This window comes from Crocodylus porosus, unplaced genomic scaffold (assembly GCF_001723895.1).
Source record: "Crocodylus porosus isolate Cpor-Errol unplaced genomic scaffold, CroPor_comp1, whole genome shotgun sequence".
Lineage (NCBI taxonomy): Eukaryota > Metazoa > Chordata > Crocodylia > Crocodylidae > Crocodylus > Crocodylus porosus.
In genome coordinates, this window is record NW_017728949.1 from 78,947,437 (window position 1) to 78,964,244 (window position 16,808).

General features: G+C 38.9%; 1 protein-coding gene across 3 annotated transcripts in view; it reads right to left on the bottom strand.

Annotated features, from left to right (window-relative positions):
• Nucleotides 1-619: 619 nt before the first annotated feature.
• Nucleotides 620-16,808, bottom strand: part of ARL5A (ADP ribosylation factor like GTPase 5A) — a 22,011-nt gene continuing 5,822 nt past the window's right edge. For 2 of the 3 annotated variants that reach the window (XM_019554219.1, XM_019554220.1), the window contains 4 exons: nt 12,846-12,993; nt 10,316-10,399; nt 4,554-4,705; nt 620-3,613 (listed from right to left, as the gene is read on the bottom strand). In XM_019554219.1, the coding sequence (XP_019409764.1) occupies nt 3,565-3,613; nt 4,554-4,705; nt 10,316-10,399; nt 12,846-12,993 (433 nt within the window). In that variant the 3' untranslated portion in view covers nt 620-3,564. The remainder of the gene's footprint in view (nt 3,614-4,553; nt 4,706-10,315; nt 10,400-12,845; nt 12,994-16,808) is intronic. The other variant, XM_019554221.1, reaches the window with a different exon arrangement.

The following is a 16,808-nucleotide window of genomic DNA, read 5'->3' on the forward strand; positions in this document are numbered from 1 at the left end:
ATGGTGGAAATATATTCTTATGTCTGCTTATGCAAAGAACCTATTAGAAAAAGAATCAGAAAAGAAATAATTTAAAAGGAATCCACTCTCAAATTCAGCTCGCGTCTCTCAGTGCACATATGGTCTCAGTGGGACTAACGTGAAGAAGTGCAGGTAACATAGGCTTTTAAGTTTCAATTAGTTAAACATAAATAGAAGAATTTTGCTCAAAAGCAATGAAAATAAAAGGCAAGAACATAAGCAAAAGCAGTACAAATGAAGTTGTGTGCTTGCTCTGTTTAGACTTCGCATACCTGCAGTTCTCTTACTCCTTCACTGTGAAGGCATGCCAAGAGAATTTCTACTTTGTACAACAATAAGATAATTAACATTTTCATGGAGAGCCAAAAATTAAACTGTATACTAAATAACTTCCGAAATGAACAGTATAACAATTAAGCATGAACTATATACAGTTATTTATACATTCACCTTACCATCAATTCAAAAGAAATGTTTGTGTTCTCTTGAAACGCCTTCAGATAGGCAAAGGAAATTAATTATATATATTTTCCTTAAATCCCTATAATGTGGGAGATAAAATTCTAACTTCTAAGTACCTTGAATAAGAGGATCTGTGTGCATTTGATAAACTTTAATGAAGCCTCACAACACCCCTGTGAGGTAGGTCTGAAAACTGTTGCCATCTATTACCTCTATTACCAGCTTCTGCTTAAATATATGCCAAACATACAATACGAGTGCAGTCATATAACTATTGAACAGCAATGGAGTTTTGACTGCAAGAGAAAAGCAACCCTCCCCCTCTCCTCCTTTACACTGCTGTACAGTAACCAAAAAAGTGGTTAAAAATATGGATCACAATCATTAGGTTTAACACTATTAAAAAAAATAAAACAAAAACAAAACATGCAGCGTAAGAAGAAGTGGATGGGTTAGCTCTTAAAGCTCCACTGCTGTTCAATGCCAGATCATATACGGTAGATTATAAATGTAGAAATTTTATGGTCTTTAAGTCAGCACCACAACTATGTAAAGAGTCTAGGTTCTCCCTATTGGAACCTACAGCCAATACTGGAAGTGAGACAATAAAAGCAAGCATGCAGTTATGGGGATACTACACTGAGGTTAAGATGAAAATATCAAGTGGCATCTCCTTCATGTGGAAGTGTAAATGAGATGACAATTCAAATTCATTAGTAAGTTCATTTATGACTAAGTTCATTTATAACCAGCATTTTTTTTTTTGGAAAAAAACACATTTGAGGCTCCTTTTAGTCATGCTACTTAAGATAAACATTTAAAGTCCTCAAAACTTGATCACAAGAAAGAGATGGGATAAAATCCTTAATGCATAAAATCTATAGAAATTTAGGTGAAAGAACACAGTACTTCAAATATTCAAGTAAAAAAATTCTGGTGGTGCTCCAAAACTGAACATTTTATATATAGTTAGGTCTGAGATTTTAATTTTTGTTAGACTAGAAAAATATAGAAGAATTGTTCATTCCTAGGTCCAAATAATGTATATAATGTTTTTTGAAAATGTTTTCAGAATAAACTCAGAAACAATTTTTGCTTTGAAGTTATTTGTTCCTCAAACTTTTATATAAATCTCAATACTGTATAACACTGATCTCTATGTGCATGCATTGTAAATATATGCATGTACACATTTAAAAATATTTATTTAATGGGCAGTGGAGAGTCCCCACCAACCAAATGCCATGATAAAAAGATCTGAGAGACCTTTCTGATACATCTGTATTGTACTTAGGACAACACAGCTGTTAAATGTGAACTTCTGAAGCTGCCTCCATTATCTGGCCCCAAAATCTCTCTCAATGTTTCTACTGATTACAATGAAATCACAAACAGATAAAGTTACATAAAAATGAATGCATTAACTGTGATATCATGGCTTCATCATTTAAAGACTAAATGTCCTTTCCTGCCTCATTTAACATACTCCCAAACACAAGGCTGGAGTCTCTCCTGTCTTCATCTATTTCTTAAGTTAAGAAAAAAAGGACTTTCTAAAACGTTGTTGCTTAGTTCTGCAATATCCCTTTAATATACATCTAAGAAGTCAACATGCGAAACTAAGTCCACGAACACATCTTGTGCTACTGATAATATTTCAAACCACCCATAATAAATCTTGAATCTTTAAGTTAGTGGTTCTTAATATTTTTCAGAACACCCCTCCCATTTAACAATATAGAAAAAGGTAGGGTAGTCATGACCCCCTGAAATCTCACCTGGGGAAATCACAGAGGGGTATGATTTATGTCCATGATAGCTTATCTATGGACTTCTATGGGAACAAGATCAGGTAACAGTTCCAGTCCAGTTTGTGGAACAGTGTGATTTTGGTTTGTTGCGTTTTGATATTCTTAAACCCCTCCCAACCTTAAAATAGGCAGTTACTACGCAATTTTGTAGTATCACCAGAAAATATTCTTATTTCCCTGTAGAAGTTAGAAAACTGCTTTGGAAGATTCCAAATGGGACATTTAGGTACACTTGTTGGTCACTACCTTGGATAAGGGGGAGGAGTTGGAGGGGAGAAAAAGAATCAAGACATATTGCCCCTTTATTAAAAACTAACAATTGACCCATTATGTTGAACTCTATAATAAATGACTACATACTACCAGCATTAGAAGTGATGGCATAAACCAAAAATTAACACTTTTGTTTGTTTTTAATTACTGTCTCATCCAGCAACTCTTTGGCTGTTTGTTTGTTTTTTTGTTAAAAGCATCTGGTTGCCAACACTGAACCAAATATAAAAAACAATTCATATACCCCATCCCATTTTATCATCTTCCCCAACTACAAAATCATGTGAGAAACATAAGCAACAGTTGTAAGAGATTTCACTTTATAAAGATGCGGTGTACCAACTGTTTGAAGAAAGTTACAGCTGTACAGAAAATATAAAGGAAAGCAGTTGTGACATGTCAGCAATGTCCACATTAGTACTATTTTGAGCGTACTGAGAATCAGTGTTACTCATTTCTTCCCAGAACATATTTTGATTAACAAACTTGAGGTATAAATATACACAATATGTACAGTACACATACAGGAATATAGTTTTGCATCTGTAATACATCAGTAAATTTTAAAAATACTGGAAAGTCGATACCTATGCCACCGATCTGGTTGCTAATTTACCGGAAGAATGAGGCCAAAATCTTAAACTGGTGAGAACTACCAATGGTATAATAAAATGCGAAGTTAAAATTCCTTCCTCTCACTTCATACTTACCACATGCAACACTATACTGTCCTGAGTGGTTTTATCTTGATTACAGCTTTTAGATCTGTCTTCAGAGGAAACTAATGGGAGAGCCAATTGGAGCCTTCAAATTTTCATTTTGGTTTCAAAGCAAAGGGGTAGGGCAGGGAGGTGGGAGACTTAGTGTGTGTGAGTGCAGAAATAAAGTTGAAATCAGTTTATTATAAATATTTTATCCATTAATTTTGCAGCTGTCCACGTAACCCTGGCTACTGCACTTTGTTTATGCAATGTCTGTGCAAAGAGGTCATTAAAAATCATCTGATTTTAAGTCTTGACATCATCCATTCAAGTCCTTGGCACAACCTGTATATAAAAATAAATAATTTAATGCAAACATCTCTCAACTACAAGAACATTCTTTCATAGTAACTACAGTCATAATTCAAAGCATGAGAGAGCGTCTACATGTGTAAAAGTACTGAAACTTGGCACTTCAACCCACACACTGAAAAGTTTACCAATCCTTCACTATGCAACATAGCACTGACCTGGAGGGACCATATCTAGTCAGGTAAGCCCATCAAACCACTATCTATCTTTCTCTGGATTCTTAAGGGTGACAATTCATTTGTAGTTCACTTGGTAATTAGAGCACCAGGTCCCAAATTCTGATTCAAATTTATCTATGCAAGTGGATCTCAACCCTTCCAGATTCAAGACAACCCCCTCCATAACTTTTACGAGTTTGGCAGCACCCTGTTTCAAAAACTAATTTCACTCTTCTTTTTTTTTTTTTTTTTTTTTGACTACAGCAAAATAATAGAGCAATTCTTCTGTTACAAAGAACTCAGAAAGAGCACAACAGGTGAGAATGTTTTTAACAGTATGGATTCTTATTTGAAATCTCTGGGTTTATCTTGTTAATATGTGTCCTTGACACCCCTAAAAGGAGCACATGGCACCCTGGTTGTAAATAACTGATCTATGCAATTTAGAGATATGATAGACTCCAGATCCCATTACCAGTTCTCAGGAAACTACTCAAATTCTTCTTGTTATTCTCTACTAAAATGGACGTAATGATAAGTGGCAAATTTAACTGTAGGGCAAGGACAATACCTTTTTCAACAAAAGTTATTACGTTTTGCATGCAGTAATGCAAGAAAAAAACCCGTATTATACCGTGTAGGTATGCTAAGGGATCATGTGTCCAATAACTGCCTGTACTTACTCTAAATACCTTAGTACTATAGTACCTCATTTTATAAGGAGCATCAAAAAATTATTTAAGAAGAACTCTTACCCCTCGCCAGTTAGAGCACAGCAGGCCTGGATGTGCCACTGGTGATCTTTAATTGAAGTCAGCTTCAGAAACTGGGATATTTCAGCTACTGTCATGCACTCCTTCACATCTTGTTTGTTAGCAAAAATCAGCAAACCTGCTTTCTTTAAGTCCTAGGAACAGAAAGAATAATAATCTTTCAAACAAAAGTTATTTTTTTCTCTATTGTTTCAGAGCCAAATCATTTCTGATTTTAAATGTGATAGATACATTGCTCAGTTAAGAGCTAAGGGCAGTAACAATTTATTTGAGCATTACAGCAGCAATACCAACTGAAATGCAAAGAAAATTTTGGGTTAAAAAGCTCACCCCTCCACTAACAGTGGTATTTAGTTTTAAATACCAGAGGTGTTATATATCATTCATAATGTAATGGATCACCTAATTATCCATTCATAATTGCCTTGTTTTGCTGACCATAACTTGTGTCAAACTAAATGTTTCAAAATACACTTGGCAAGCAATTTGATATTGTAATTAAGGTACAATCAAAAGGTGGAGTCAGTGTTAACCCTCTCAGTCATTAAGGAGTGGGCATTAACTATTAGCTTCTACAAATATTAGCTGCTGCCTTGGCTGCAGCCAAAAGCTGCTTCCAATACCTTAGCAGCTCTGAGAGAATTAACACTGTAGTCTGTGCCTGAAGTCGCAACTGCATTGGTTCACAGTAGGTGAGCTGCTGCATGCAATCTGTATGTGGCTAAAGACTATGACATGAAAAAAATACTTCATTATTTATAGGAACTTATATAAAGAAGTAAACAAGTAACAATCTTGCTACTGTTCTTACAGGGTCTGAGGCCTTGATGCTGTCCTGCCACACCAAGACGTTCCTGCTACACCACTCAGACCGTTTCCTAGGATGCTACACTTTCTAGACATTTGGTCACAGAACCGGACATGACTCAAAGGAAAAATGCAAACATACTTTTTCCTACACCGTCCTCAAAAAACCAGATGGCACATCTTGTTTGGTGATGTGTGGTATGCAAGAAAATATGGTAAGTTTCTTTTCATCTAATCCAGTCAGAGCAGCTCACTCTTACCGACAGATGACTGAATTTTTGCAGCTATAAACTGGAGATTTCAGCATTTATTAGGTCTGTGCGAAGCTTCAGTAGCCAATTCGTTTTGGAGATTTGGCAGCTGAATCTCCAAATCTGAACTGAATCGGGAGACCCATTAATAGGTCCAAATCAAATTAGAAGTGTCTGAATCAATTTGGAAAAGATTTGGAGATTTGGAAGCCAGGCTTGCAGGATACAGAAACTGAGAAGAGGGAGGAGGAAGTTGGGGGGGGAAGGATCTGTAGCTGGCCAGTGACTGTGATCTTTCCCCAAGATCCCTTCCAGTTGCAGTGCTCTGGGGGAGGGACAGAGAAACAATATATAAGGCTGTGTATGAAGTGATCTGTTTCTGTGCCTTTTGTGAGTTGTTTTTGTCTTGCAGTAGCATCATCTGAAACGCTTTTCACAGATGAGCCTATGAATTTCACTTCATCAACCTCCTAGATACAAAAACTCATGGACTCAATATAGACATTGGATTTATGACACACTATAAGCTATCTGACTCCCCATATACTTCCCCACTTGTACCTGCTACACCCTCTCACCCCCAGCCTGTCTCTCACCCCCTGATGCCTCAATTTACATTTTCACTGACTGGCTTTCTTGCATGCATTCCAGCCTATGGCTTCTTTACTATTCATTCCATCCAGAAAGAGCGCACACACATACACACCAACTGCCAATGCTTCCTCAGCCTTATAAAAGGTTTTTCAACCCAAAACCTTGCTAAGATACATTTCTCCAGCCATTAAGTTGGTCTAATAAAAGATAAATCAGAGTGACCCAAAGAACCGTGTCTACCCATGCCCTTAGACCAACATGGCTAAAACCTACACACCTTAACACACACAAGTAATACGAGTTTTGCTTTCAACAGTTTGAGGGACACTTTCACAGAAATCCCTGCACCTATCTCTTTGAAACATGGCAGGAATTACACCCTCAGAAGGGGCTACAACCCCTGCAGTTTTCATCCAAATCTGCAAACAACTGACAAAGTATTAGTTATTTTAGTGATTCCCCATTATAGTCTATGGCCAAATCACTGAATCGGTGCCAAATCTTTAGATCAGATTTAGGCAAATCGAATCTGGACACTGACTCGAATCACTGAATTGAATTATTGTCCCTCCAAATCAGATTTGAATACCTGCCGCTTCGCGCAGGCCTAATGTTTATGCCACAAGCTGATCAAAGATGCTACTACACTCATTTGTTCTAAAATAGTTTTACAGAAGACCACGATCACTCGTAACTGAAACGTATAGGACATTTTTGCTTGAAATGCTCACTGTTAGAGGCTGCAATACCTCTAACTGTTATTTAACTTAAAGTACAAGAGCTCTTATAGAGCATGACATACTCTATTAACTAGTTATCTGTGCATCATTTTAATGCAGCTATACGCTGTACTACTGTTTTGCAATACTGACAGTTTGCCATTTAAAAAATTAAAGTCCTCAATGTCATCTGTTGCATTTTTGCTTTATTTAAACTAGAGCAATTTATGAAAGAAAACAGGTGAGTGAGTCTTAGTAGCATTGGGTATTTGACCAGTCACAAAATACAAAATCAAATATTGTCAAAGATTTTAAGCATTCCTTTATTAGAGAAATTAAGAGATTTTAATCTTCAGTAGGTTAGATATTAATCACAAAAAAATCCAAAGTTAGTTGTAAAACAGTGACACTAAATTCTAAAGAATATATACAATTAATTTTTTTCACTATCAACGTCAATGATATTCAAGACTGAACCATTTCCCTTGGTTTTCTCAAAATACTCCAAAATAGTTGGACGTGTCCACACTAAAATTGCGACCTCCTTGCCAAGATGCCTTTCAAACAGCTGAGGCTGTGCAAAATAGGACATGCCTGGATTATGCCTGGCTGATCCAGACCTACTGAAACTGCCCTTTACAGCCACTGGCACAAATATGAGCAGCCTTTACATTGTCCTTATTTGTGCTGGGGACTGAACAGGTGCTAGGGTGGTCATAAGTTTAGTAAAATGCAAAAAAGACTTCAAGTCATTCATACCAGAATCTCTTTATCACTCTGCCAACAAAGGGAGATACTGCTAAGAGATGCTACTATTATTACAAAATAAAAAAGAAAGAAATTAAACACAACTAAACCATACATAGCAACTATAAAAGAAAAGTCAGTTTAAAATGCAGTTACACTAAGTGGGCAGCAGGTCACCTCTTCAAGCATTTTGCTGTTTGCATTTGGAGATGCCCAAAATCACAGCAGATGGCCAGGAGAGGCATTTTTATATTGCTAGTTTTGGTTCACAGAGTACTTCCTGAAGCCCCAAGTGGCCTAATGCAGCTAAGGGAAAGAAGACTGGAAGAATTCAGAGGAGCAGGGCAAAGAATACCTTCTCCTAAACAGAGAGTGACTGTGTGTGTGTACCTATACATGTATCCTGACTCCTGCAGGATTGAGGGGCAAGAAGTGCAGTCCTCCTGCCCTTGCATCAAGCAGATGACCCCATGACGCAATTAAAAAGAAAGGTAGGCCACCATCTACACAAGGGTATTCTTGGTTTTCAGAGGAATCTTTGACAATTTCTGACTATAGTCAAATTACAGGCTGTCAATTTGACCAGTCAGTTGACACTGGTAAATCACAGACATAATATGAGCCTGCAAGTGACACAGCTGCACAAAAAGTGAATGAAGTTTTGGGATGCATCAACAGAAACATCAGATGCAAGAAACAGGAGGTGACAGTACCGCTCTCAGCACTGGTTAGGCTTCATCCAGAGTACTTTGTGCAGTTTTAGGCTCCGCATTTTAAATAAAGAACATGGAGAAGTTAGAGAGGGTGCAGAGAGGCGGGTAACACAGATGATAAAAGGGCTTGGAAAGCAACCCATACAAGGTAAGGCTGAAGAAACTAGGTGGATTCAGCTTGTCAAAAAGATGCTTAGGAGGGGACATAACAGCAGTCTTCAAATACCTAAATGGCTACCAAACACCCCCGCCCCCCGAAAACACGGTTTCTCTGTTGCAGCAGGGCAGAATGGTGCAACTTCAAGACATTAGTTTGCAAAGTAAGTTTAGACTGGATATCAGGAAAAACTTCTTCCCCATTAGAACAGGGAAGTTGTGGACTCGCCATCGTCGGAAGTGTTCAAGAGACTGGACAGACTCTGGATGGAGATGATATAGGTGTAATTATACTTATGTTCTACTATGGGTTGTTCCCTTGCTTCTGGGCTTTGCTGGTTATTGCAAGGGGCTGGGAGGGAATTACTCCCCACCCCTTGTTGATATGTTATGGATTTTTTAAGCCTTCCTCAGTGGGGTGTTGGCTACAGTAAAGGCTGGGGATTTTGACAAGTGTGCCAGTGCTCCTGTGGGGATTTAAATCCAGACATTCCTAGCTAGAGGGTCTTACCCCTCTGCTCAGGGTCAGACTAGTTGCCATATATGGTGTCAGGAAGGAATTTTACCCCATGATCAGATTGGCATAGATTGTCGGGGCTTTAGCTTTCCTCTGTAGAGGGGGGAGCGACCCTCTCCCTGTGATGTCTAATGCATATTAACAACCTTTACAGAATCAGGACTTTGCAGCCCTATCTGTCTATGGTTCTATACTTATATGACTGATTAATTAACCAGCTTGTCAACCCTAGCCTCATAGTGACCCTTAATCAAAATACAAATATATTCTGTGTTTTTACTAAGGCCCTGTTTCTGCATTGTGAAGGCAGAGTACTGTATCAGGGTGGAGCACTAGTTTTCAACAGGGCTCCATCAGGTGTAGTACCCTGAAGAAAAATTATGGCCTAATATTTTTAGATTACCTATAATACAACAGGAACATGCATTAGTATAAACTGTATACCTTTACAGTGCCATTAAATATTTAATTAAGAGCATCTGTACTGTATTTCCCATTTCAGGAGGATATAGGCAACTAGGTTGTATCTGGTCTTACCACCTGTACACAGAGACACCAGAGTCCTAAAGCTTTTTGAATTTCATGAGGATTTGGGAAAAACAGTACACTAATCAAAGCAAGAACTTTCCATTTCAGTATCAGCACACAAACATAACATACACATATAGTTAATAATTTCAGGTCTAGCAGCAGGTACAAATGAAAATTTAACACGGTGTTGTATCATTTATGGCATACTGAATACTTAAGTACTATATGCTCCTTGTACAACTATTAAATATAACCAAGCTCTTTCCTCTTCCCCCCTTCTGCTTTCCTTCCAATGAAGGTTTTTCCCCTCCTGTCTGAAAAAAGCATCTTGTACAGAAGAATCATTGAGCTCAGACAGTATCTGGTCCAAATACTAGTACTTTTTCACAAACACAAGATTGAGACTGGTGTTGCCTGGGACTGTACTAGAAAGGATTGTGGGGGCTTTAGCCTTCCTCTATAAAGTTACATGCTAGATTTTCCAGACTTTATATTCAGAATTATGTTACATACAAGAGTATGAGAACCACTTCCTTACGTCACAACAAAGCTTTGTTTAACAAGATGTTGTAAGCATAACAATAATGGTCAAACTGTTGGTCTATATGTAATTATTTTAAGAAAAATAATAAATTCATAGGCTATGTATTTTTGTAAGATTAAAATTCTAAATAGTCAGCAAACTGTGAAACCATAATAGACCACTTACCTCATGTGCTAACATTTTATAGAGTTCTTCTTTAGTTACAGTAATTCTCTCTCTGTCTGTGCTGTCCACAACAACTATTACAAACTTAAAAAAAATGGTTAGTAAATATATGTATAGTTTGCATGTTTGAGGTGCACTAGCACTAAATTTCTGTCTCATAGGATCCACTGGGTTTATTCTACATCCACCCAGAACTACACATACAGCAGAGTTTTCTGATGTGGGATACTGGAGGACAGACTATGTATATAGTTTTAAGTGGAAGCAGAATAAATGAACCTTTCCAGAAACCAATTGTTTATGGATTTTAAATACATTTGCTGCCTTTTTAAGTTCGTATATAAATTTCCCATACACATTTCCTAAAAAGCTGCTTTAAAATGACAGGCCATCTTTGTTGGGGTTGCATACACCTCTCATATCATGCTGAAGCTTGTGTTAGGACGACAGAAAATTCAGCTACACATGTCTAACAACAAAGAAGTAGTCAGCCATGTTAGTCTGAAATCAGGCAGAGTTGACTAACTAGCAGACTAATTCAGGGATAGGTAAGCTTTCGTAAACAGCAGCTCGCTTTGTCAAATCCTATGAAAGGAGTTGGGGAGTAGGTGTTCACATAGAAAGATTAATTTAAATACAAAGGATGGGAACTGGGGGGAGGAAAAGAGAGAAGACACTGCTGAGAAGTAAAGATGGGTTGAAGAGAAAAAACAAAGCAGCAACCCCACAGGGGTGAAGAGGTTAGGAGCGCTAACCAAGGCAATGAAATAAGAATCTGCAGTCAAGAACTTGCTGTCTCTGTTTAAACCAGGGGCAGGCAATTATGTCGGGCAGAGGGCCGCTTACTGCGTTTTGGCAAGCCATTGATGGCTGCATGACAAGCAGGCAGGGAAAGATAAATATTAATTTTCTAAATTTTTAGGGACCTTGCCAGGTAGAATGGCCTGGCGGGCTACATCTAGCCCGTGGGCTGCATTTTGCCCACCCCTAGTTTAGACCATACTTTACACAATCCAGACTGTGGATGATTTCTTGTTCTTCTTTTAAGTTGGTGAAAGTGATAATGTGGGTCTTTGTTGATGAGGGGGCACAGCTGGCATCTATGTTTGTTGCCTTGGTGAGAACAGGAATTAAACAATCTTGACTACCACCATCACTGGACTGGGCTATCACCACAGACCAATAACTCTGATTACAACATCTGAGGTTAAGTCATCTGCTCTTCTATCAAATGTTATATATGCCATTATCTGCTCACAGTGCCTCTCTGCTGTTTACACTGAACATATGGGGCAATCCCTACATGAAAGAATGAATGGACAACAATCCGGCACAGAGTCAAGACATATACAAACGCCTGTGGCAGAACACTTTGAATTCCCTGGACACATTATCATTGACCTCAAAGTGGGTGTTCTTAACAACTACACTTGAACAGGAAGTTGTGAAAAATAAATCATCCACAGACAGTACACAGTGTGATCTAAACAGAGGCTACAGTATCTTATCCCATTACCTGTATTAGCTTTTTTAACTCTCTCTCTCTCTCTCTTATGGGTTTATTGCTTTGCTTTTCTCTTCAACCCACCTTTGCCCCTCTCAGCAGTGCCCTTTTTTTTTTTTCAAACCCTGTCCCTATCAGCTGTATTGAAATTACTTTCTACTTGAACTCCTGCTCCTTAAATCCATTCACAGCATCTGATGAAGTGAGCTATTACTTATAAAAGCATATGCATGTCTACACTAGTTAGCATGCAACGTACAACTCTACCTGACATCTAAGAATGACAGACCAATTTAAACTGAAATGATTTAAATTTCTAATTTGGTCATTATATAGATCAAAAAGTGGGAAACCTAGAATAAAAGTTATTATTTTAATCCCGTTTTGCATTTACATTTTTTTTTAATTTTCCTGAAGAAAGTTTCAGTCTCACTGACTGAATTAATCATTAAAAACTACCATATGCAGCTGAATGTACCTTTTACAATAAGTTTGGTAGTTTTTCCTAACCTGAAAAATGATCTATAATATACATGGCTGAAAATTAAAAACTCTTTTCTGCAGTAAAACTGGAACTCTGTTGCAAGAAGTTAAACTCTGCTACAGGGGCAGTTATCATCACTAGGACCCAGAGACATACTAGCAGGAGTACAGAAAATACATTTTTGTGACCACTGAACAGGGTAGAGTGGGAAATCTGTTTCTGGAAACAAACATTGTTTGCTAATTTTACTAAAAAACTCTCTGGACCTCAGTTCCACAGCTGTGAGCTTGGAAGCTACTTTAGATCCACTGCTTAAAGGAACCTAAAAAGGTGCTCTGAAGCCATGGATCCCCGCGGCCTGGGTACCCCATAATACTTCTAGGGCACTGAATTCTGTAGCAGGCCATGCCCCTAAATTTCCTGACCCACCAGGAGCCCAACAGATTAGACCTGGTGCGCAGGCCATATGTTTGACATCCCTGGTCTACAATATTCACAGACGAGAATAAAAAAGTTTCTTTCAATAAGGTATAAACTTTTACCTCTGTATTTGTATAGTAGGTGTTCCACGAAGATCGAAGTGATTCTTGTCCTCCAATGTCCCACATTAGAAAACGTGTGTTATTAACCACAAGCTCTTCTACATTACTCCCTATCGTAGGTGAAGTGTGCACCACTTCATTCATAGAACTGCAAAACAGAAGTAACTGAACATCAACTTGCATATGTCATGCTGGGAAAATAACTGTTGTCAATGTTCGCACTCTGTTAAGAATGTCAGGCCACAAAACTAGCCTACCTTTCATAAACTGAAATGCTGATGGTAGTCAGCATTTCAGTAGACATTCCCTGATGCAGCGAAAAGTGCATGTTATTTGTCTAACTTTCATTTAACTTTCACTGAACAGATTAGTAATGACACCATAAAGCTCAAAGGGTATTTTCTACAAGGTATCTAACAGTCAGTTAAAAAAAGTATTTCTAGACTTAAAAAACCCCCAAAAAACAAAACAAAAACCCCAACAATGCAGTCTCAGTCTGGGACAGAATCACTTTTTTTTTTCCACGTCTGATTTGTAAAGCTACTGAAAAAACAAGGATTTCTCCCCCCGCGCTCCTCATCCAAAAAATGATATCAACTTCCCTCTACTCTCTCAGCCATCACTGTACTTTTCTATAACCTTGGAAAAGTATGTGAAAATGAGTATATCCAACACAGATGCACTGTATTGTCTTTGCTGTTTTCTATAATGAAATTTAAAATGTTGTTTTGATATACTCTGTATAATTACTGATGGATTTAGACTCTGAGAGAACTAATGCTTTACATCAGAAGCGCTCTCTTGGAGTGTCCAGAACTAGCCTTTACAGTAAAACAAACCCATTTCAGTACGGTCCACACAAAACCGTTTTCAAAGTAAACAAAGTATTTTCAAGAACTTGTTTAAATTGCTGTTTTTCTCTAAAAAGTGACAACTATACTTACATAAATACCAAGAGTGAATCCAGGAATGAAACGGGCCAGGGATAATGTGAAATGGAATACGAGATAAAAGACCAGTTTCTGGGTTCATGTAATAAGCAATCATAGCATACATTTGCAAAAAAATGATTAATGAAATGGAAACTTGCAGATTACGAGGGGGTAGAACAAAGCTGGAAAACAATGAGGAGGATGACAGGGCAAGATACTGTTTGTTGAATTTGATTTTTAAATTCAGTTTAGGGAAGGACATACTCTAGTTTGCAATAAGCCACATTTAAAAGCTCTTCTAGCTGTCTGAGCTTGCAAGTTTTTGTACTCAGCTTGACAACATTTCTCTGTTTTCCCATAACAAGATAACTTTTGAATGCTGTATCTCAAGTTTCTTGTTTCCTTCTAAGCATCAGTAACCACAACCCACTGATTTGACTAGAAAAAGAAAATGAGAAACCCAGAAGGCAAGATAAGGGATATGAGGACCTTGTGCTATCTGTTGGCACCATTATAGCTTCACACAAAGACAACTGTCTACAGCAGGGGCAGGCAATTATTTTGGGCAGAGGGCCGCTTACTGAGTTTTGGCAAGCCATCGAGGGCTGCATGACAGGCAGCCCAGGGCAGATAAATATTAATTTTTAAAATTTTTTAGGGGCCCCATGGGCTGGATAAAATGGCCTGGTGGGCCGCATCAGGCCCCACCCCCTGGTCTACAGATTAAAAAAAAAGACTGATGGAATCATTCTATATCAGTGGTTCTCAACCTCATTAGACTCAAGGCACTCCTCAGAAAATGACAGCTCTTAGCTTTCAATCATTTTATGATTATGGAAAAATAACAGAACAATTCTTCTGTCATAACTCAGACCACAACAGGTCTTCATGTTTTTGACACTATGAAGTCCTATCTAAAATCCATGGGCACATCCCCACAAGCGTGCACAGGCTGGAGATCCCAGTGTTAAAAAAACTCACTACTAACAAAAGCAGCACAGCACATGTGGCAGCAGTATTCACCACCAGAAACTGGAGCCTGGCTGGCCAGAGTCACGCTCCGAGCAGCCACCTCAACACCACTGCTGCTCCGGGAGGCCCCCAGCACCCCAGGTAAGGCTACTGGGGTCAGCATAGATGCTGGGCCCAGCCTCCTCTACCATACCAGGGTCCTTTTGCCATGCCAGTGCAAATATGTGCCACAGTTATTTGTCCCACAGGAAATTAAAACCCCTGCAGAGTTGTGAGTGCACAAAGACTTCAGAAGTAGGGAAAATGGGACAATCCTGAAATTGGGGGGGGGACGACAGAAAAATGGGAACTTAGAGAGCCCCTTAAATGAAGGACCCAAAGTTTGGAGAAAAAATGGTGAACAACAGAACAAAGTGCATAAGGGACATGCATCACCTGGCAAGGTGGAAGGAGGTTCTGGGGGCTGCAGAATTAGACTGACAGGGGGATGGAACACCTTATGAAGGAAAACAGAGGGATAAGGAGTTCCTGTTATGAGTCTGGCAAGTATACCTTTCTCAAATGTTCAGAAATATCTAGAGAGGAATGGGAGGGGAGAGGGAGGAAATTTATTTTTGTTTTTCAACATTGGTTAGTTTAACAAATAACTCTCTAATCCTCAAATTAAATTTAAGACAAATGCAGGTACACAACCATTAAGTTTTAGGCATGTTAATGACTTTGTACACTGGCGGCCCCTGTGACTTGCACACAATAAGTGTAATGAGGATCCTGAACTCTGATCAGCAAATGATCATACCTTTTGGCGGAGCATCGGTAACTAAGAAATAGTAGAGTATATATTCATCTTACAGGCTAACTAAATAAGATAGCAACCAATGTGGTTGCACAAGGGGATTCTAAAAAGCCTCAAATGCAGAAGGAAGTATACAAGCAACTGAAGAATGGTCAAGTGATCAAGGAAGTGTACAAGAAAACAGCAAGAACCTACAGAGGCAAAATCCGGAAGGCAAAGACAGAGAACAAGCTGTACCTGGCAAAGAAAATTAAGGTTCTATAAGTATGTTGGCCAGAAAATAAGGGCCAAAGAAGCTGTGGGTCCTGTTAACAAGCCAGAGGGAACTCCTAAGGATGCAAAGACAACGACAGCTCAACAGCTACTTTGCCTCAGTCTTCACAGAAAAATTACACTGCAGCCAGATACCTAATAAGAATTATCTGGATAAGGAAAAGTAGATGCTGAGGGAGGAGATAACAAGAGACAGTCAGAATGCTTTTGTTGGGTCTGAATTAAATCATGTCAGCTTCACCCCAGGGTCCTGAAGAAACTGGCAGAGGAGTTCTGAGCCCTGGGCAATGATCTTCATGAAGTCATGGGAAATGCGCCAGGTATCAGAGGACTGGGAAAAGGCCATCATAGTGCCCCTCTTTAAAAAGGCAAGGAGGAGGAGGACCCAGGGAACTACAGACCAGTTAGCTTCACCTCAATAACTGACAATTACTGGAGCTTATCCTAAGGAAACCCACTTGCAAGCATCTGAAGGAGAAAAGGCGGAATGCAAATAGCCAGCTTGGCTTTATGAAAAACAAATCTTATCAAACAAACTTGATCCTCTTCTTTGACAAAGTAACTACTTGGGTAGATGATAGAAATATGGTGGATATAGTGTATCTGGACTTCTGACAAGGTCCTGCATGACCTTCTCATAAACTAATTGGAGAAATGTGGGCAGGATAAAACTACTACAAGGTGGATCAGTAACTGGCTCAACGGCTACGAGTAACGGGTAATTAACAGGGCCACATCAGAACCTGTTGGCAGGAGGTTTCAAGCAAGCAGTCTCACAGGGGTCTGTCCCGGACCTAGTGCCGTTCAGTGTATTTATTAACTATTTGGATGCAGGCATAGAAAGCTGCTTGAGCAAGTCTGCACGCAACATGAAGGCATGTGAGCACAATTCAGAAGGATCTCAACAGATGGGAAAGTTCTGCTAGAGCAGGTTTGTCCAACATATGGCCCATGGGCCACCATACAGCCCGCCAAGCCATTTTCTGTGGC